Raw genomic sequence first — 20761 nt, 5'->3', positions numbered from 1 at the left:
CAAGCCAGCTGTGTGCCCCTGAGGGAAACATCAGGTAGCTGTGCTAGGAGACCTGCATGGCTGAGCAAGGAGCTCCTGAAGGAAACCTCAGGGAAGAAGGAAGCTTACAATTCATGGAAGAAGAGATTGGTCACTTGAGAGAACTACAGGGAAGTAGTCAGGACTTGTAGGAAGGCTTTAAGGAAGGCCAAAGCCCCCTTGGAACGGAAGCTGGCAAAGGAAGTAAAAGAGAACAAGAAAGGCTTCTACAAATCCATCAGTAGGAAAAGGAAGCCCAGGGAAGGTGTGAGCAGTGCTGAGTGAGGAGGCAGCCTGAGAACTGAAGATTTGGAGAAGGCAGAGCTGCTGAATGCCTTCTTTGCTTCAGTCTTTACCCCTAAGGCTGAACTTCCCTATGGACTCCAGACCCTGGATGAAGGAGAGGAAGCCTGCAGGAGGGAATGCTCCCCACTGCTCAGTGCAGACTGGGTTAGGATCAGTTACACACACTGAACATTCACAAGTCCCTGGGCCCTGATGAGATGCACCCAAGGGTGCTGAGAGAACTGCCTGATACTACCACTCTGCCACTCTCCATCATCTTTGCCAACTGGTGGCAGACAGGAGAGGTGCCTGAGGACTGGAGCAGAGCCAATGGCACTGCAGCCTTCCAAAAGGGCAAGAAAGAGGTTCCAGGAAACTACAGACCAGTCAGCTTCACCTCCATCCCTGGAAAAATGATGGAGCAGTTCCTGCTGGAGGGCATCTCAAGGCACTTGGAAGAGAAGAAGGTCATCAGCATGGATTTACCAAGGGGCAGTCATGCTTGACTAAGCTGATAGCATTTTATGATGCCATAACTGAATGGGTAGAATCAGGGAGAGCAGTGGATGTAGTACACCTTAACCTTAGCAAGGCCTTTGACACCATCTCCCATGGCATTTTAGTGAGCAAGCTCAGGAGGTGTGGGATGGAAGAGCAGGCAGTGAGGTGGGTTAGGAACTAGTTGCAAGATAGAGTTCAGAGAGTGGTGATCAATGGTGCCAGGTCCAGCTGGAGAGCTGTAATCAGTGGAGTCCCCCAGGGATCAGTGCTGGGTCCAGTCCTGTTCAACATCTTCATCAATGCCATTGATGAGGGCACAGACAGACAGAGTCTGCTCAGCAAGTTTGCTGCTGACACCAAGCTGGGAGGCTTGGCTGATCCAGCTGCAGGCTGTGTGGCCATCCAGAGAGACCTGGACAGACAGAGCTGGGCACAGAGGAGCCAGATGAGGTTCAGCAAGGACAAGTGCAGAGTCCTGCATCTGGGGAGGAATAACAAACTGCACCAGTACAGGTTGGGAGGTGACTGCTGGAGAGCAGCCCTGTGGAGAGGGACCTGGGGGTGCTGGTGGCTAACAAGTTCCCCATGGCACAGCAATGTGCCCTTGTGGCCAAGAAGGCTAATGGGACCCTGGGGTGTATTAGGAGGAGTGTGTCCAGCAGGCCAAGGGAGGTTCTCCTCCCCCTCTACTCTGCCCTGCTGAGACCTCATCTTGAATACTGTGTTCAGTTTTGGGCTCCCCAGTTTAAGAGGGACAGGGATCTGCTGGAGAGGGTCCAGCAGAGGGCTAGGAGGATAATGAGGGGGCTGGAGGGCATGGCTGGTGAGGAGAGGCTGAGGGACCTGGGAATTTTTGGTCTAGAGAAAAGAAGACTTAGAGGGGATTTGATAAATGTTTATAAGTATCTGAGGGCTGCCGGGGTGGGGGTGGGGGTGTCAGGTTCTGCTCACTGCTCCCTGGGATAGGACAAGCAGCAATGGGTGTAAGTTGCAGCACAGGAGGTTCTGCCTCAACACAAGGGGGAACTTCTTTAGTGTAAGGGTCCCAGAGCACTGGCACAGGTTCCCCAGAGAGGTTGTGGAGTCTCCTTCTCTGGAGCCTTTCAAGGCCTGTCTGGATGTGTTCCTGTGTGCTCTGTGTTAGATAGGATTGTCCTGCTCTGGCAGGGGGTTGGACTGGATGATCTCCTTGGGTCCCCTCCAACCCCTATTATCCTGTGACCTGTGATTTGCCACACTTCTCAACGTTTTGCAAGCTTCATGGTAACAGTAATTGTTTTGCTGATTGCTTATTTTCAGATCAAGGAATCTGATATGAAGCAGAAGTAATTCCCCTCTCCTTACATTTACAGGAACCTTGCTCAGCGATCATGGGCTGTGGGAAAAAGATAGATAAATCAATAAAAAAGGGTTTATACTGGCTTCTGTATATCATAGCAAAAGATTTTGATGCCCTAAATGAGCGCATTCAAAGAGACACTACAGAACAAAAAGCATATGAACAACAACAGAAACTAGAGCGAGCTGAGCGAGTGAGAAGGATACGAGAAGAAAGGTACTTTCTCTGTAATTTCTCTTACCCTCTTATTCCTCTCTTTCTCTGTAATACTTCCTTCCTGTACCTTGTAGGAACCAAGCTATCAGGATTTAAAGCTTACAAGCCAGGAGTTTCCATATCAAATGTACAGACCTGAATGTTAGAGCTTCTTCAAGGCCTACAGGTTTTTGCCTGCTTAATTTCATTTATTTGCTGTGTGCTGGAAGTGTACTGTGAATGAGAATTGCAAGGTAGTTGTTGCAGAATAAACTTGGCCTTGCTAAGATAATTAGGATGCTAACCTAAAAAAACCCCAATCTCGTTATTTAATCTTGTTACCTTCAAATGCATTCTAAGGTAGACTTCTGGTAGCTTGTGTTATACTTTGTAACTCATGTGCAAGTATCAAACACTAGATGTGCTATCCTTAATAAACTTCAGGATATCGAGCAGGTGATAGATGGAGAGACTAATATGATGCAGAGAAGGGAAGCAGGACAACTTATTTCTTACCTTCTTTCAGAACCCCATTTGGTCTGCAGCAGCTAGCTATGGTTGCTTTTAGTGACTGGTGTGAATCATTTCCTGGAACATTCTTACAAAGCACTGAGCACCCTCGTCCCTCCATCTGCCATATGCATGCAGAGGTGTTACTGGGAGAAATAACTCTGAAGTGACTTGGCTTGTACTCTTGCTGCCTCAGTTTATCCAGTAAACTTTGGCCACAACAACCCCATGCAGAGATACAGGCTGGGGTCGGAGTGGCTGGAGAGCAGCCAGACAGAGAGGGATCTGGGGGTACTGATTGATACCCGCCTGAACATGAGCCAGCAGTGTGCCCAGGTGGCCAAGAGAGCCAGTGGCATCCTGGCCTGCATCAGGAATGGTGTGGTCAGCAGGAGCAGGGAGGTCATTCTGCCCCTGTACTCTGCACTGGTCAGACCACACCTCGAGTACTGCGTTCAGTTCTGGGCCCCCCAGTTTAGGAAGGACACTGAGATGCTTGAGCGTGTCCAGAGAAGGGCGACGAGGCTGGGGAGAGGCCTCGAGCACAGCCCTACGAGGAGAGGCTTAGGGAGCTGGGGTTGTTTAGCCTGGAGAAGAGGAGGCTCAGGGGTGACCTTATTGCTGTCTACAACTACCTGAAGGGTGGTTGTGGCCAGGAGGAGGTTGCTCTCTTCTCTCAGGTGGCCAGCTCCAGAACAAGAGGACACAGCCTCAAGCTGCGCCAGGGGAGATTTAGGCTGGAGGTGAGGAGAAAGTTCTTCACTGAGAGAGTCATTGGACACTGGAATGGGCTGCCCGGGGAGGTGGTGGAGTCGTCGTCCCTGGGGCAGTTCAAGGCAAGGTTGGATGTGGCACTTGGTGCCATGGTCTAGCCTTGGGCACTGTGGTAAAGGGTTGGACTTGATGATCTGTGAGGTCTCTTCCAACCTTGGTGATACTGTGATACTGTGATACTGTAAACAAGCATTTTTGAAAGACCTGGAGTTTCACATGGTCTTCATAAATGCTTCACAAAGATAAACAAATACATACATTGTTACTTTGCCAGATGTCTGTGCAAAGGCAAAAACCCTCTGACCATGTTGGATTACGTTGAGTTAGTGCCACACTGAGAAGTTTATCAAGGAGGACTGATGTTGAAACAGGTCTCAAAGAGATTATCTGATTATATGGGCATTTTCCATGTATTCTGTCCCTGCTCAGTGATCTCGTTGGCATTTGTTCACTGGAAGAATTGATTGGATCTGAATTAGATTAAATGTTTAAAAGTTTTGATAAACTTCTTGTGTCTCAGAGGAAAGCTAACATAACTTCTGCTGGTTTTACCTGCAGTTGAGTGCTTGTTTCAATTACAAGAGATAGCATTAACTCTCATTTTCCTGTTTTGTGTCAAATCAATTGTTTTACTGTAACAAAACATTAATTTTGATTTGGGTAGAATTTTGCTTCATTCTGTGTTTTAATAATTCCCTAAGTTGCTTTTTGTTCTGCACTTGCAGCTGTAAATTAGGTGTAACAGTGACTTCCTATGCACAAGTACCATCAGATCAATTGATGAAAAGCATTTGATGATCATATCCTTTATTAATGCTGTATTATATTATTCAATACACAGTAATTTTAATGCTTACTGCATAGACATTTCATGCATAAAAAATAATTAGTGCTGGTACAACAAGAGTGTACTGAGCATTTTGTGTATTTCTGAACTTTTCTGACTCTAGTCAGATTCCTAACCCTTACTACATCAACCGAGCAGCCCAGTACATGGAAATTTCAGTATATTGCTGAACAAGGGAAACCTTCCAGTTACAGATGTGTTCTTCACATATCCTGTTCTCAGAAACTCACACTTCCTAAAGTGCTGATAAAACATTTCAATGAATAGCAGCATGTGTTTTTACCTGCACCGCAACATATACTTGTGCTTTGTTAATATTAGCTTGTCATTGTGATTTCTGCAGAATGGTTTTGAAAATACAGAAACATACTGCAAAAAACAGCTGGCATAAATTGGAGGAGGAGTTAGATGGCCTAGTAAGCATTCTCTATTATGTAAAATCGGTGGCTTATCTTCATCATAATTCTTTGTTCATTCCTTCTCTTTCCCCTCCCTGCTTCCTCAAAAAAAACCAACAACAAACCAAAACCCAAACCCACAAACCCACTAAACAACCATGACGTAAACTGAACAACAACAACACAGGGAAAGAGAAGAAGGAAATGTGACTAATGAGGAAGACCTTGAGCCAGGGAAGTCTGAAAACCCCTTCCAGCCTATATCTGCTGTAATCTCTGAGGTATGAGAATGTGTGGAAATATGGGTAATTTTAAACTTAACTGCTAACAAATGTTTGAGAGGTAATGAGAAAAATGGCTCATTTAAAGTCATATGACTCCTTGTGAAAAGGAAGTCTTCAGGCTCCTAGGAGCCATCGTTTATGTGCTCATGCATGGTAAAAAGGTATTCCCTAAGCCATCTCTTCTCAAGGCTAAGCAAATCCAGTTCTCTCAGCCTTTCTTTTTCCTTATATTGGAAGTCTTCCAGACTTTCTAATCTTTCTCACGGCCTTCTTTCCAGCCTGTCTGCATCTTTCTTGTACAGCAGGGACCAAAACTAAATGAAATACTCCAGGTGTGCTCTTGCAAACACTGTGTGGGATAAAGGCTTTATGTCTGCTGATAGTGCTCTTGTTGGTGATGCAGCCCAGCATCCTGTTGGCTTTCTTTGCTCCTGCAGCACACTGCTCACTTGTGCTGAGCTTGTTATCTATCAAGAACCCTCAGATCCCTTTCCATAGGGCTGCTTTCCAGCCAGGTTGATGCCAGTCTGAGCTGCACTCCTGGCTTATATATTCCCAGGTGCAAGACCCTACATTTGCCCCCATTGATCTTCAGAAGGTTCTTTCTAGCTCACTCTTTCAGCCTGTTCAGGTCTTTCTGGAGAGTGGCTCTCTCTTATGACTTGTCAACTTAATCATTTTGGTGTTACCTGCAAACTTCATCAGGGTGCTCTTGATCCCAACACCCAGATCACTTATGTAGGTATTAAAGTGTTTGGACCAGTGTCAGTCCCTGGGGGATCCTACTTATGACTGGTTGCCAGTTTGCGAAAGAACTATTTACTGTCACCCTCTGGGTATATGCTACCTCTCAGGCCACTGATCTAGGCATTAATGTGTCAGTTTCTCTAGGAGGAGGTTGTGGGGAACTGTGTCAAAAGCCTTGGAGAAGTCCAGGTCACCAATGTCACCCTGCATCAACTCAGCAAGTTACTTTATCATAGAAGACAATCAGCTTCATCACGCAGAATTTGCCCCTGTTGAGTCCATGTTGGCTTTTCCCAAATACGTGCTTCAGTTGACTTGTGAGTCCCCCAAAGGATTTGTTCCATAACTTTCCCAGGGATTGAAGTGAGCCTAATGGGTCTATAATTGCCTGGATCTTTCCTGTAGATGGGGTTGGTGTCAACCTTCTTTCAGTCATGAGGGATATCTTCTGGTTGTGCCCAAATCCCCCATCTCCCATCACAAACAAAGGAGTGTCATCAGGCAGACAGGCACCAGCCTCCGCTGCAGATGCATCTTTGATAACTGTTGCCTCTGTAGAAGTGAGTGCCTTATCAGTGGCTGCCTCTGTAGCTGGATTACTCTCTAATTGTTTTAAGGACTCTAAAATTAGTCACCAGGTTGTCAAACAGCAGATAGTGACTGTACCACCTCCAGTGGCCACATCAAAAAGCAAGTTCCCCAGTTCTTTCCAGATCCTCTCCTCAAAGGCAGTTTGTGCAACTGCCCCATGGCCATTACATTCAGTCCAAATTTAAGTCCTTAAAGTTTGTTCTTCATGTTTTACATCCCCTTCATCTAATATCTTCCTTAATAAGATTAGGATAGCCTTCTCTTCATGAGACATTGGCATACCCATTGTTCTCGATACCTCACCTGTTCAGGTGTTAATTTGATCCAGATCCCAGGCTTGACTCTGCCATCTCATTATGCTTCCCTGAGCTCCACCTCAGTGCCCTACCTCTTCAGGTGTCAATTTGATCTGGATCCATGGCTCAACTCCATCATCTCATTGTGCTTCCCCACGTTTCCTTCCCCAAGCCCTGCTGACTTGTTATCTCTGTTAACACCATCTCCTTAACCCAGCCAAAGTCCTCACACAGGGCACCACCTGTCGTTGCCAGTAGTAACGGACAAACGTGACAACCACTTTTGGTTTGATGAAATCCCTCTTTGTTACATTCAAGTGCCTCTTTTTTAAATGGAGATGCCTCTTTATTACAGCCAGTGCTACTTTTTATACCATCCTGCAAATAGAGCATTAACATAATACAGATGATTGATAGTTCTGTTTTGAATGTATTTCTTCCACTTATTTTTGTTCCATCTTATCAGACTCCTGCTTCTCTCCCATGGAGGAGGCATCCTGTAACTTCTGGGAATCAACATTGTTTACTCTCTACACAGCTTATTATTTTTCTTTCTTGCATTTCTCCTTCTTGCATTCCCACAGAGAGCAGCCTCACAACACCAGCCAGCTCTCTTAGCACCCTTGGGTGAATGACATATGATTTGCATGGGTGAAGCTTCTATAATAGTTGACACACCAACTCTTCCTTCACTGAAGACAGGTCTGTGTCTGCATTTTTGTTCCCATGGCCTGAGACCTAACAGCATTAGTGAAGACAGAGGTGATGAATGCATTGAGGATATCTGCCTTTTCAGTGCTGTTGGTGACTAGTTCACCTCTCCTGTTTAATACTGGGACTGTAGTCTCTTTCTGTTTCTGCTTGTTCTTAATGTATCTGAAGAACACTTCTTGAAGTTTTTGAGATCTCTGGCCAGTTCAAGCTGAGTTTTTTGCTTTCCTAACTGCATCTCTGCAAGCCCTGGTAATGCCATTGTAATCTTCAATAGGTAGTGTTTCCCTTTTGGTTCTTGAGCAGACCCAGAAGTTCACAGTTAAGCCAAGGGGGTCTCTAGCTCTGTCTACTTCCCTTGCCTTTAGAGGGTTTGAGCTGTTTTTGTATGCCTAGGAGAATGTTCTTCAAAAAACTCACAGCACTTGCTAGGTCTTTTAATCTCCATGAAATCTTCTCATGGGATCACTTCCAGCTGACTCTTGAGTACACTGAAGTCTGGTATTCTAAAATCTAAAACCACTGGTTTGGAACTGACCTTTAGCATGCTCAGCAGAATCCCAAATCCCACAATATTGTGCTTGTTGCAGCCAAAGCTGTCACTAACCAGATACTACAAAAGCAGGGGTTCTTGGTTAGTGAGGAGCAAGTGCAGCAGCACTGTATTCGTGGTTGCCACATTTAACTTCTGTATGAAGAGGGAGTTCTCTAAATATTTTTTGATGTCTGTACACCCAGCTGTTTTAATTTTTTTGACCTTGGCAGTCTTGTTTGGTGTGCAGCAAATCAAAGCTTTCACATTAAGAAAATCTCCTACTCTTGATTGGAGGACAGATGTTGTAAGCAAATGACTGAACACATTTCCTAGTTAAACTATAGAATATTCAGGAGTGGAAAATGTTCAAGGTCTATGAGCTTCTTGTAAAATGTTTTAGTGATGTAGGGAGCATAAATTGCTTTCCATTGAAATAAAATACAAATGAGAAGGTTTCTTAGCTTTGAAATATTCTGTTATTAATTCCAGTAAATAATGTTGTTGATATTTTTTCTTTATATTTTTCCTTCATCTGGACAAAATTTTGGATATATAACTTCTTCACCTATTTGAAAATATTTTCATGCTAGATGTGGCACAGAAAAATATGTTGGAGATTGTTGATTTTTAAAATAACTTTGTTGTCTTATTAGTCAGAAGTTGTTTTTTATAAAATCCCTTTTGTTAGAATGAAAAACAAATTGAAAAGGAAAAGAAGCGGCAAAGGTTGGAGACTGAAAAGGCTACAATTGCTTTGAAACCGCAAACAGAGCAGGAGCAAATGGGTGCCCAGCACTTATCAAGTAGCAGCAGCCAAAGTACAAGTGATAGTAGACTAGAAAACTGCAATTCTACAACTACGCAGCTTTTGCAGCATGAAGAGAATGATCAGCAAGCCTCAGAATGCCTTTACTCAGGTAAAACTGCTTCCTTTTAATGTCTCCCTTAATGGTATTGTTCTCATAGTTCTCTCTTCTGTGATACCACGAGTCAGCTTGTTCTATTGAAAACCTAAAAATGCTCCATTATGCTACTGTACCAGAAAATGTTCCAAAAAGTGCCCTGCTTGTTGGTGTGAATTGATACAGTGGCTGAACCTTGGCTGATTTTCATCATCACCAAATACGTAGTCCCTTCATTAAGACATAAAATTAGCTTGTATTTTACGTGTACAGCTTCTTCATTATAGCCAAAATATGTGAATTTTACATTTCCTGTGATCTTGTGTGTAAGTTTATATTGAACACACCGATGTATCTCACACCAACAACTGTATTAGAAGATGATCTAATACAATTCTCTGGCTATATGATATGTAATACATTATTTCTGTTTGGTATAGATAATAATAAGAAAAAAAGCAGAAAGCCAAAATTAAAAAGGGGCCATAAAGTAGAACCTGTTAATACAGAGGACACAGTTCCCAAGAATCCTGCAACACCACCATCTATTCCGCCAGGTAACTCTACTAACAAACAGTAATCAATGTCTCTGTTGTTATCAGTAAGTAAAATATCAATTTCTGAATGATTAAACTAAAATGGCCTTACTACAGGGGTAGACCTTACTCTCTAAGAAATCTTTGATGCAGTTTCCCAATTCATTGCATGTGCTTTACTCAGTACTGATTTGACCTGTTCTGAGGAGGAAGATGTTACTGTTTTCACACAAGGAGTCAGAAACTTGACTGCTCACTGATGAAAAAGTGATTAAAAATATCAATATTTTTAATGGCAAATCAGTCATTTTAAAGTATTCCATCGTTATTCACCGTATATACAAGATATTACATATTCTGGCATTTCTAGTTTTTTTAATTACTCCCAAGAGAACTGGCTTCCACACATATCATGAGAATCAAGTGCAGTTGTGGTGTGTGTTAACTGTCTTTATTTCCCTTTAGTTGGCTGGGGAACTCCCAAACTTAATAGACTTCGAAAACTTGAGCCTCTTGGTGAAACACATCATGCTGGTAATTCCAAATATCCTGGGTTTTGTACTTTCAAAAAGTGTTCTCCATTGTTCATTCATTTCTACACTAATTATTCATCTCTTTTTTTTTGGTATTTCTTGAGCACAATTGTCATTAACCAAAAGCTAACTCTTTTGCTGTGTTGAAAGCTTTTTTTTTATTTTTCAAGTCTTGTTTTTCTTTTTACCCAAAAAAGTTCTTTCAGATTCTTTTGTAAAGTGGCATGGGATATCAGAAGCTATTAATGATCTGAAGTTATTTGCACAGCATCATTCAAGTAAATATTATACTGTGCCATATAACAAAGAACAGCAGGGACCAGTTCCTTTAAGAATCCAAATATATATTACCTTAAAAATGGAAGTTTCAAAGTGTATTTCTATTGTCCTTATGTAGACAGCTCATCATTATCTGATGGAATGGGGACTGGAATTGAGTTGCCTGAATACTGGAAGCAGACCGAGGTACTCTGCAGAGAGGATACTGCAGAAAGACTGAAGCAAAACTGAAGAGATCCATCAGGGCTTATTAATTTGGCATCCATAGTGACTCATCCACATCCAGTCCCACTCTGCGCTAAGTTGCCTGTTTTTTTCCACACTGATCTTATCTGGAAGTGCTGATCACTTCACACTACTGAACCCAAATGGGCCTCATATTTTTATAGTTTTGTGAACCTGTCCTGGTTTAAGCTTCCCAGAGGCCCAAAGCCTAACAGAACAATATATATATATCTATCCACATACACACATATATATAGGATGCCTTCCCCTCTCTCCTCTTCAGAAAGAAAAGTTTTAGGTATAGAGTGAAAAGGGGTAAAACACCCAAAGAATAGTCTTGCTTTGATTTGGAAGTTGAAAGGAAAACCTTGACAATAAACAAAAGGCATTTAGTGTAAGAGGAGTTACAAAAAAGTATAGGGAAGGGAAGCAAATACAAAATATATACAAAACCCAGGGGATGGAGGTAGATTCAGGAGGTGGTTGGTCCACTGCGTGGTTGGTCAGCCACGTGGCAAAGCTGAAGCAGCTGGAACAGGCTGGCACTGTCAGGCAAGAGCAGGGCAGAGAGAGAGAAACATGAAGTTCCTCTGCTTTTATAGGGATCTAAACAGAAAGTGGGAGTGGGCTAACCACTGCACCTGGGGTCAGGTTCAGACCACTCCCAGGGAGGACTCAGGGGGACCTGGAGTCAGGTTCAGACCACCCCCCACGAGAGATTAACCCTTAACAGAACCATAGCTCACACCTAGAAGAATTTGCTGGCTGGTTCCTTGTGCTGCCTCTTGACGTAGTCTAAAATTTCTTCTACCAACAGGTACTGTTTCTATACGGTTTTAAAATCATGGCCTGTAAGGCTTTTGTCATTGATTTATGGCTACTCTCTTGTGTGAATAACAACTAAAGACGTGGGCATTTCTGAATTGGTGCATTATGTTAACAGCTCCAGATGAGGGACTGCAATCTCTGCTATGATGAAAAGCCCAGCATAAACTTGATTGCAGAGTTCAAGTTCCAACTGGAAACTAGGTTATTGATCTGCAAGGAGAGGTGTCATAGAATCATAGAATTACCTGGTTGGAAAAGACCTTAAGATCATCGAGTCAGACCATAAACTCACATCTCCCTGTACACGACTGTTAAGACCTTGTTCCTAAGCTCCTCATCCAAACATCTTTTAAGTACTTTCAGGGATAGTGACCCCACCACTTCCTAGGCAGCCTGTTCCAATGCACGTTGACCCTTCTGGTGAAGAATTTTTTCCTAACCTCCTGTGGTGCAACTTGAAGCCATTTCCTCCTATTCATCACTTGTTACCTGGGAGAAGAGGCTGTCCCTCACCTTGCTGCACCCTTCGTTCAGGTGGTTGTGGAGAGCAATGAGGTCTCCCTTCAGCCTCCTCTTCTCCAGTCTGAACAACCCCAGCTCCTTGAGCTGCTCCACATATAGCATGTGTTAAAGACCCCTCATCAGCCCCATTGCCTTCTCTAGACACACTCCAGCACTTCAATGTCCTTCTTGTAGTGAAGGGCCCAAAACTGACCATGTGGTTTGAGGTGTGGCCTCACCAGTGCTGATCACTTCCCTACTCCTGTTGTTCACACTATTCCTAATGCTGTTGTCCTTCTTGGCTGCCTAAGCACACTGCTGGCTTATCTTCAGCTGGCTATCAATCAGTACACCAGTCCCTCTCTGCCAGGCACTCTTCCCCAGGCCTGCAGTGCTGCCTGGAGTTTGTATGACCAAAGAGCAGGACCTGGCACTTGGCCTTGTTTGGCACCATGTAATTGGCCTCAGCCCAACGACCCAGCCTGTTCAGGTCCCTCTGCCTCCAGCAGGTTGACACTCCTTCTCAGCTTGGTGTTGTCTGCAAACTTAGGAGGGGGCACTCGATCCCCTTGTTGAGGTCATTGATGAAGACATTAAATAAAGCAACTCCATGCCAAGCCCTGGGGAACACCACTTGTGACTGCCTGTCAACTGCATTTAACTCCATTTACCACTACGCTTTGGGCCTGGCTATCCAGCCAGTTTTTGATCCAACAAAGAGGGTGCCCTCCAGACTGTGGGCAGACAGTGTGTTCATGGAGATGCTGTGGGGAACCATGTTGAAGGCCTTACGGAAGTCCAGGTATACAACATCCACAGCCTTTCCCTCATCCACCATGTGGGTCAACTTGTCATAGGAGATCAGTTTTGTCAAGCAGGACCTGCCTTTCATAAACCCATGCTGGCCAGGCCTGATCCATGACCGTCCCCAGCACCAAGGTCAGACTGACAGGTCTGTAGTTTCCTGGATCCTCTCTATGGCCTTAAAAATGAGTCTCACATTCTCCAGCCTCCAGTCAAATGGAACTTCCCCAGCCAGCCAGGACTGTTGATAGATGATGGAATCTGACTTGGAGATCACTCCTGCCAACTCCCTCAGCACCCTGAGCCCCCTGGGACCCTCAGCAGATCCCGTCTGGCCCCATAGAATGTCCCTCATCATTGCCTCTTGAATCAAGGCAGCTTGGCTCTGCTCTGCAATTTCATCTTCTGTCACAGGGGGCTGCATATACAGGAAACAGCTGATCTTGCTGTTAAAGACTGAGGCAAAGGCAGCATCCAGAACCTCAGTCTTCTCCTTATCACTTGTCATTGTGGTTCCCCTGTGTTCAGTAAAGGGTGGGGATTCTCCTTGTCCCTTCCTTTCTTGTTTATGATCTATCACAGACTTGGACAAATCAAGTTCTGATTTTCTTCCTGCATGACCTCTGTTCATCCTTGTAGTCCTCTCACGATGCTTGCCCCTTCTTCTGAAGCCCATAGACTTTCCATTTTCTTTTGAGGTCCATGCAACATTGTCAGTGATAAAGCTTTGGATCTGCTGCTTTCCATGAGGAGCCAGGGTCCCTGAAAATTCACAAGGTGCCCAGAGAAAAATTTACTGAATGCGACTCTTAAGGTGTAATAGGCACATTCTTCGCTTCTCTCTGCAACAATGACTATTGTCTAGTTTTGGAAGACCATGGAAGATTTTCATGTGCTCATACTGCAGCTTTTTCTCACTTTCAGTTGATATTTTTTCTTAAATTTTTATTTTGCAAATTTTGAGAAGCCAAGTGAATATGGAGACATCTAAAGCAATATGAGAAGAGGTTAACAAACTAAAGCAATTGGAACACTTACAAAAATCAAACAAAAAAAATTGAGTGACTTAGAGAAAAAGGAGCCAGCATGACTGTAGTGATCTTTGAGCTTAAACCTGACTTGAGTTGATTGTACTACCACGTGTGTACTACCTGCTGAAGATCTGAAGCAACAGAATGTGGAGCTTCTCTGCCAAAAAATCAAAAGGACAATGAAGTCTAAAACCTAGATACTTACTTTTCACAGGGGTATAATTCATGTGCATGAAATGTCATTTGTAATCTTAACCACAAAAGCATCTTGCTCTTTTTTTTTAAGGCATATAGAGAGAAGGCAGCAAGAAGGATAAGCCAGATGAAGAGGTAGGGAGGGGAAGAAAAAGGAAGAGGCTGTACACAATTTCAATCTGTGCCTAAGAGAGGCATATTGTAGCAAGAGCATGGGTGAGACAAAGATGTAAAAAAAAAATGCTTAAGTTATGTTTCCTACTCACAAGTGTGTACGTAAGTAACCTGAGTTCTCTGTTAATTTAGTCTGTTTGTAAAACAAGAATAATAATTAAAGTATTTTGGAATATAATAATGGAAAAGATGGTGGTAAAGGAATGGTGTCCTGGCCAGAGATGTAACACTGAGATCAGAGGAAACTCGGAGTGCTCAGGATTTTGAAACTAAATTCAAGACATTGCCTGATCTTGTTGGCATTTGACTTTTTTTAGGAATTTTGAGACACAGAGGGCACAGAAAATCCTGAGAAAGCAAAGAAACATCTATTAGGGTAGTACTGTTTATAAATCAAAAAACCCTCTTCAAAAGCATAGTCCCCACATTGTCAAAACTTTACTTAGATCATGATATCAAAGAGCATCAGTTACTCATTTCACTTAAAGCAGTTGTGGTTTTGTTGTGTTTTTTGTTTTTTTTTTAACTCAGATAGTCTGAGAAACCAGAATGATTTAGGCTGGAAGGGAACCTTAAGATCATTGATTAACCTAACAATAGGAATTCCATCTTGCACTGATTTTAGCTTGCCTGTTTTCCCTCACGCAGCAGTGTTCTCCGAAGAATTTGTGCCTGTTTTGCAGGTGGAGAACCTGCCTCTGCTTGGAAATGCATGCAAGTTTTCCCAAGACAACTGAGGCCTATCCTTGATCCATGCTTTTAAAATATTCCCCTAGTTACATCTTTATGAAAACAAACTCCCTTGGGGCTGTCCCTACAGCCAAGAAATATTTTTCTTTCTTGGCTTTTTTTTCCATCCCCACCCTTGCCCAAAGCTTTCTTTTTTGGGCATTCAACATCTTTTAAAATAAAAAGGCCTGGTTTCCTTGTTGGTTTTGTGATTGATTTAAATGGCTTGAGGGAACAATTTGCTGAAAGTGGTGGGATGTTTTCTATTTCTTTCAGCAGGGACTTTGTAAGGCTTTCTTTTCTGTGTTTTTTTTTTATTTGCTTTGTTCTTTAGTTTTGGGGTTTATTCTCTGTAGCAACTATGCATTCTGTTTAACAGTTTACTTTGACTAACTGTTATTGGCCAAGTGGATAAAAAGTTGTAGTACATGATGCAAATGAGCACCTACCCTCATGTAGAGCAGGCTGAGAAACCTATGTTCCAGTAGGATGCCCAGCATACTTTTGTCAGGACTCCAGGTAAAATGGTAAAATTTTTAGTGTCCATAAGAGTAAGGAAAGAAGAAAGTATTTAGCAGGCTGCTGTTTAAAGAGCCTTGGTCATACATATTTTCTCAAAGTCTGCGTCTAAGAGTGTATTGATAACTTCTTAGTCACATCAACCTTCAAAACAAATATGACTTTTTGTAGTGTTGATTTCTGCTAGGACATGAGAAGAAACACAGGAACAAATCTTTTCTTTGCTTCCGATTCATTCTGGCACAAGTCTTCATCGGGACAGCAGTTACGCCTTTGGCTTTGTCTTCAAAATCATTTTCTGCGAGTTTCACAGATGTGTGGTAGTCGTTGCTGCTGAATGTATAAAATTAACATAGCATGAGGTTTAAGCAGCCTCAGGAGCTCTAGATTTAAGGTTAGGCATTCCCAGTGATGGAAATGTGTCATAAAAATTTGATGTGCAAAACATTTTAAGCAGGCTATTTAGTATATAGAGTATTTTTTGTGTCACTCTTCATCTAGAACATTATGTTGTCTGTTCAGGCAAAATGAACGGACAAGAGAGTCAATTATAAATTTTTAATTATCCATTTTTTCACTAAAGACTGTAATTTTTCCAGTCATGCTAATGACTCTAGAATTACACTGGGTAATGAGCATCTCTTCCTTGTCACTGAAGGATACGTTTGCAAGGATATGAGGTAAAATCTGCCAATCCTAAAGCCAGGCCTCAAGAACCTAATAAAACCATCCATTGCTCAAGTTTTCATTTACCCTATGGAAATTTCTTTTCACCTGCTTCTGTAACATTGAATTAGCTCTGTTAAATCAAAATATTTACAACAATAATATGTGTTATTATTTTGCTAATTAAATGTAAGGGTAACTAAAACCTTGGACCTGAAGACACTGACACATATTCTTCAAGCACTGTAACCCAGCTTGCTTGCTTTTGTTCATTTTAGCTTAGGAATGCATGCAAGTTATTGTTCATGCAGCACAAGTGGAATATAGTTTTCTTGAGCAATTGTGACTTATTGAAGCTGAATTTTGTGTTAGCAGACCATCAAGGCTATGTTGGGGAGGAGAATGTTGTATAAGAAAGTAAGAATCTTTATGAATTCTGAATATTAATTTCTGTATTAATTTTATTTTTAATTATTAATACTAAAAAATCAGGGAAATTCCCTGAGATTCTTTGGATTTTCGGTTGACAGGAAGCAATTGCACAGAATTAAACGGCTTAAGCAATCAGAACTTGGAAAATAGTAACACAAGAACAGGAAAAGGTTTAACTATGCTTGTGGAGTCTTGGCATTCACTCCAGCACATGTACTCATGACTCTTTTGGTCCCTGTGTAAGTCTCCTGTATCAAAAACACTTTCAAACTTGCAGTGATGATCCCAGGGTAAAATGCAATATATTTCAGGCAGAGGGGAAGGAGTTGCTTCTAAGCCACTAGTGCTAGCTGCAACAGGTGGCTGCCTTTGACAAGCCACAAACAGTAAGAGGCAGGACAGCTCCATGCTAGGTGCAGGAAGGCACAGTTTCTAAATCATCCCCCTTTATATACTTCATTTTGAAATCAAAGTGGCCAGTAGGCGCTAGCCCCATTGCTCTGGCTAATGCATTCAAAGCTTCCTGCCTCCTCTGATCACGCAGGCAGGGTGAGGGCAGGACAAGGCACCCGACACGTGGTGCTAAGCCCCCCTAGCCTTCAAGGTTTGCCGGGGCCAGACCCTTATTGTTTGCTCATCTGACTCACTCCGGACCCCGGCACAACAACAGAAGAAGAGCCAGGGTTAAACTTGCCTGGCAGGGTTTATGCCCTAGCAGGACAGATGTCTGTATAAAAAAAAAATGAGCTGTGAGTGCTTCGAAAAGCTACTTTTATTTTTTCTAGATTTCTACCTCTTTCCTCTTACCATCTTTCCTGATACCATGTTGCTTATGAATTGCTTTGCATGTAGCAGTCTGCATGTTTGCTTGTTTTTCTTGTACAACAATTACAGTGTTTGGGAATACTTCTTAATCTCTTCTGCTGTAGTTAATAACTTAGTCTTGAACAATTTTACTACTTTGACCTCTTTTATTGACAAAAGGAAATGCTTCTTTTCAAATTCTCAATATAGTTCTTCAGAAAGTTATTACGGCTTTCAAGATAGAAGCCAAACATAAATGGTCCCAAAATTTTGGATGCTGCATAGCGTTGCTGTCACTTAAAGCTTTATGGTAATTCAAATTTGACTACAGCCATATTCAGATTTTGAAACTTCATTTTTTAAGTTGTTATTTTAACTGTTTGGTTGCCTCATTCCCCGTTTTTAGGAACTTTTACACATCACATTTTGGCTTGATCTTCAAAATGCTGATACATGTGTGACAAAATGTAACGAAACCCTGCTTTTCCCTATACTCCTCCAGACATTTATTGTCACTGCCTGAAGGAATTATCTCTCAACTTGTAGCCTTCCTAGCTTTCATTAAGGAAGCAAGAATCTGCCTTATGTAAATATTCTTTAAGTCGGGAAGGTGGTAGATGAAAGATAAATATGTTTTCTTCTCTGGCATTTCTTACACAGATTTCGGTGGAAGGCCTCTGCCCCCGCTGACTATACGCCAAAGACCTAACAGCGATACCCAGGATGTCATTGCTTAAATGGATCACAAGTACCCTTTACTTTTTGTTTTCCATGTATCAGAAACAATTTTTGTCCTTGAAGGAAGTTTTTAACTGACAATCTAACAACTCATTGCAAAATTACTTGGAGACAGTTAAACGTGAACTACATTATATTTTACTTATCAGACTTTATCATTTACTTCAGGATTTAGCGTGAAATCAAGAAATCATGTGTCCATGGATGCTCACATGAACATGGCATTAAATATTAATTTGGTTTACTTGTGAAAATACCTTAGCTGTAAACACGAAGAAGAATACTTTCAGGATCACATAACACTGGATTGTGTTCTCACCACGATTTTTCACTGCAGTAGTTGTTGGTTTTGGAGCTAACAAATGGTTCTAAAGCATTTTGTAAGATTCTTGTATGATAGGATGAATATAGGAAAGTTATGCAACAAATACTGAGTCTATTTTTCTAACTTTTTATAAAATGATTTGGAAGTTTGAGAGGACATGCAGACCTGCTACCAGTACATATACAGCTTTGGACAGCTAGTAGTCAAACACATGCAAATAGGTTCTGTTTGACTTTTGCATTTCTCTTACAGTAGCAATACCTCTATTTGGGATTACATTACCAAATACATATGTTGCATTTCTGACAATCCAAAGTAGATGGGGTATGTAGAAAGGAAAGTTTTAAGATAAATACATTTTATACAAAAGTAACGCTTTTTCAGTTATCTGAAAGTTTTCTTACATGATTTTCTTTTCTTCTGTTAATGGAGTTCAGTGTAAGTTATAAATTCAGTTGAAAAAGATAGAGCTTAGCATCGTACTGTCTGCTACAGCATAGAGGAAAATTGCACATAGTGAAAGTTTAGCACTAATTCCTCGATTTCGATACAAAACTGAACCAACAAGTATGCAGAGAAGCTCTGGCAGTTTTTAATTTCAATAATAATAAAATATCATCTTGAAAACGAAAGAAACCATAAAGTTTTAAGGACTTATATAATTCTTCCATGTACTGTGATAACTTTATGCTTAAGCACATACAAGCAATACCTAAACAAGAGTTTGATTAGATTTATATGTTCCTATTTAAAATGTTTTTCTTGTTACATTGGAGACAACCATTGGTATACTGTGTAAAGATATGTATTGTTATACTTCTCAGTTTCCTCAACTATGAAACCCCCATTCAAAGGCTTTTTTGAAGAAGCAGCACCTCATGATTATTTGTTACACTCGGTCTTCCATAAAGCTGTTAAAACAGTGCAATGTACACATTTAACACTGGCGTTGAAAACCTTTGCCATATACCTTTAAAGGCAATGAGTTGCACAAATAAACTTCTAAATTATTAGTAAAAATGAAATTATTAATTACAGTATATATTGAAAGTACACTTGAGTGGGGGGGGGAAATCAGTTGTGAGAATGTAAGTTTGGAATGAACAGGCGAACTTTTCCAAGTTTCATAGTTCAGTGAGAGGATGAAACAATTTGTGACTTTTGTGGTATTCTAACAATGTAACATGGTTCAGTTTGATTATTCTCAGGATTTAGTAATTTTTACTTCAAATGAACACAATGTTAAATGGAAGAGGGTGAGGTGTGCATAAAAGTTTTAGTGTGCAATCTCAGTCTTACTGTCTTCAGGTTTTTTTAGCTTAAAGATTCTACTTTCACAAGCTTATTTTTTGCAGCTTCAATTTCTAGAAATGTATTACCTTTTTTAACATTTATCTGAAGTAAAGTAATGGAAGTCTATTAAAAATAAAGCTAAGTATTGCTGTGATAACATTTGAGAAACTGAAATTTAAGATGCTGATACTGCTCTGTGAAATGCCTGTTATGCAAGTTGTGTTGGCAGATGCCAGTTTCGTTTCTGATTTTAAAGTAAATTTACCAAAACGATGAAAAATGTTTCATGTAGTCTTGCTTATTAAATGCTCTGTAATAACTTACTGGGGTTTGAGCAGGGCTGAGTAACTGAACAGACTTAGGTCATTCTGATAAGGAGGCACAGCTGCAGAAAAGGGGCCTTGGGAGGCTAGCAGAGAAGCTGCTATCTGTAGCTGAGCCGTGCAAGGGGGCCTCGAAGAGGGGGCAGGCTGGTTAGCCCTGGGAACAAGCAAATGCTGTGGCTAGCTGTGCAAAGGGGGATTAAGGGGGGTAGTTGGTCAGGTCTGCCTCTATGCGTGTGGACAGCCCGTACTCTGCTGTGTAAGCCTATCAAAAGTACACGCCCCTGTACCAAACTCCAGTATATAGGTGTTACGCTTAGCTTAATAAACGGATTGACCACCTATGTACCACATTGGTATAAGCTCGTGTCTTTCCTGCTCCTGCATGGCCTAAGTGAGGCCCACTTAACACTTACTACATTAGATTTTTCAGTATTATACTACCCTGAGTTTTATTTGATCAAATCAAGACCCTGCCTGGAATACAGTATACCATTTTGGAGCCCCCAACACAGGAAGGACATTGAACTGTTGGAGTGAGTCCACAGGAGGGCCACAAAGATGATTAGAGGGCCGAAGCACTTCTCCATCATTTATCAACAGTCCTGGCTTGCTGGAGAGGTCCCAGAAGACCGGAAGCTGGCCAGTGCAATGCCCATCCACAAGAAGGGGCAGAAGGAGAAATCAGGAAATCACAGACCTGTCAGATCCATGAATTACCTGCAATAGACAGCTATGCCAGATTTCTAATGGCCCTATTGTGAGCCCTCATCAGGAGATGGAAGCAGCAAGTAAAGACCCTTGCAAGGCAAGTGTAACTGGCAATTGTCCAGCATGTTAGTCCCCCCCCCCCCCGCTGGCTAATAGCGAGTGAGCCCATTTTCTCTTTTGAG

General features: G+C 41.9%; 1 protein-coding gene across 10 annotated transcripts in view; it reads left to right on the top strand.

The window, feature by feature from the left end:
- Nucleotides 1–20219, top strand: part of ARL13B (ADP ribosylation factor like GTPase 13B) — a 76788-nt gene extending 56569 nt beyond the window's left edge. For 4 of the 10 annotated variants that reach the window (XM_064167263.1, XM_064167267.1, XM_064167262.1 and 1 more), the window contains exons 6-11: nt 2157–2359; nt 5055–5148; nt 8720–8948; nt 9374–9490; nt 9935–10003; nt 17400–20219. In XM_064167263.1, coding sequence (XP_064023333.1) covers nt 2157–2359; nt 5055–5148; nt 8720–8948; nt 9374–9490; nt 9935–10003; nt 17400–17503 — 816 coding nt within the window. In that variant the 3' untranslated portion in view covers nt 17504–20219. Of the gene's footprint in view, nt 1–2156; nt 2360–5054; nt 5149–8719; nt 8949–9373; nt 9491–9934; nt 10004–13956; nt 16056–17399 lie in introns of those variants that run through there. The other 6 variants (XM_064167265.1, XM_064167266.1, XM_064167271.1 and 3 more) reach the window with 6 other exon arrangements.
- Nucleotides 20220–20761: the final 542 nt, after the last annotated feature.

This window comes from Pogoniulus pusillus, chromosome 28 (assembly GCF_015220805.1).
Source record: "Pogoniulus pusillus isolate bPogPus1 chromosome 28, bPogPus1.pri, whole genome shotgun sequence".
NCBI classification, from domain to species: Eukaryota; Metazoa; Chordata; class Aves; order Piciformes; family Lybiidae; genus Pogoniulus; species Pogoniulus pusillus.
This window is presented reverse-complemented; position numbering and strand designations above follow the sequence as displayed.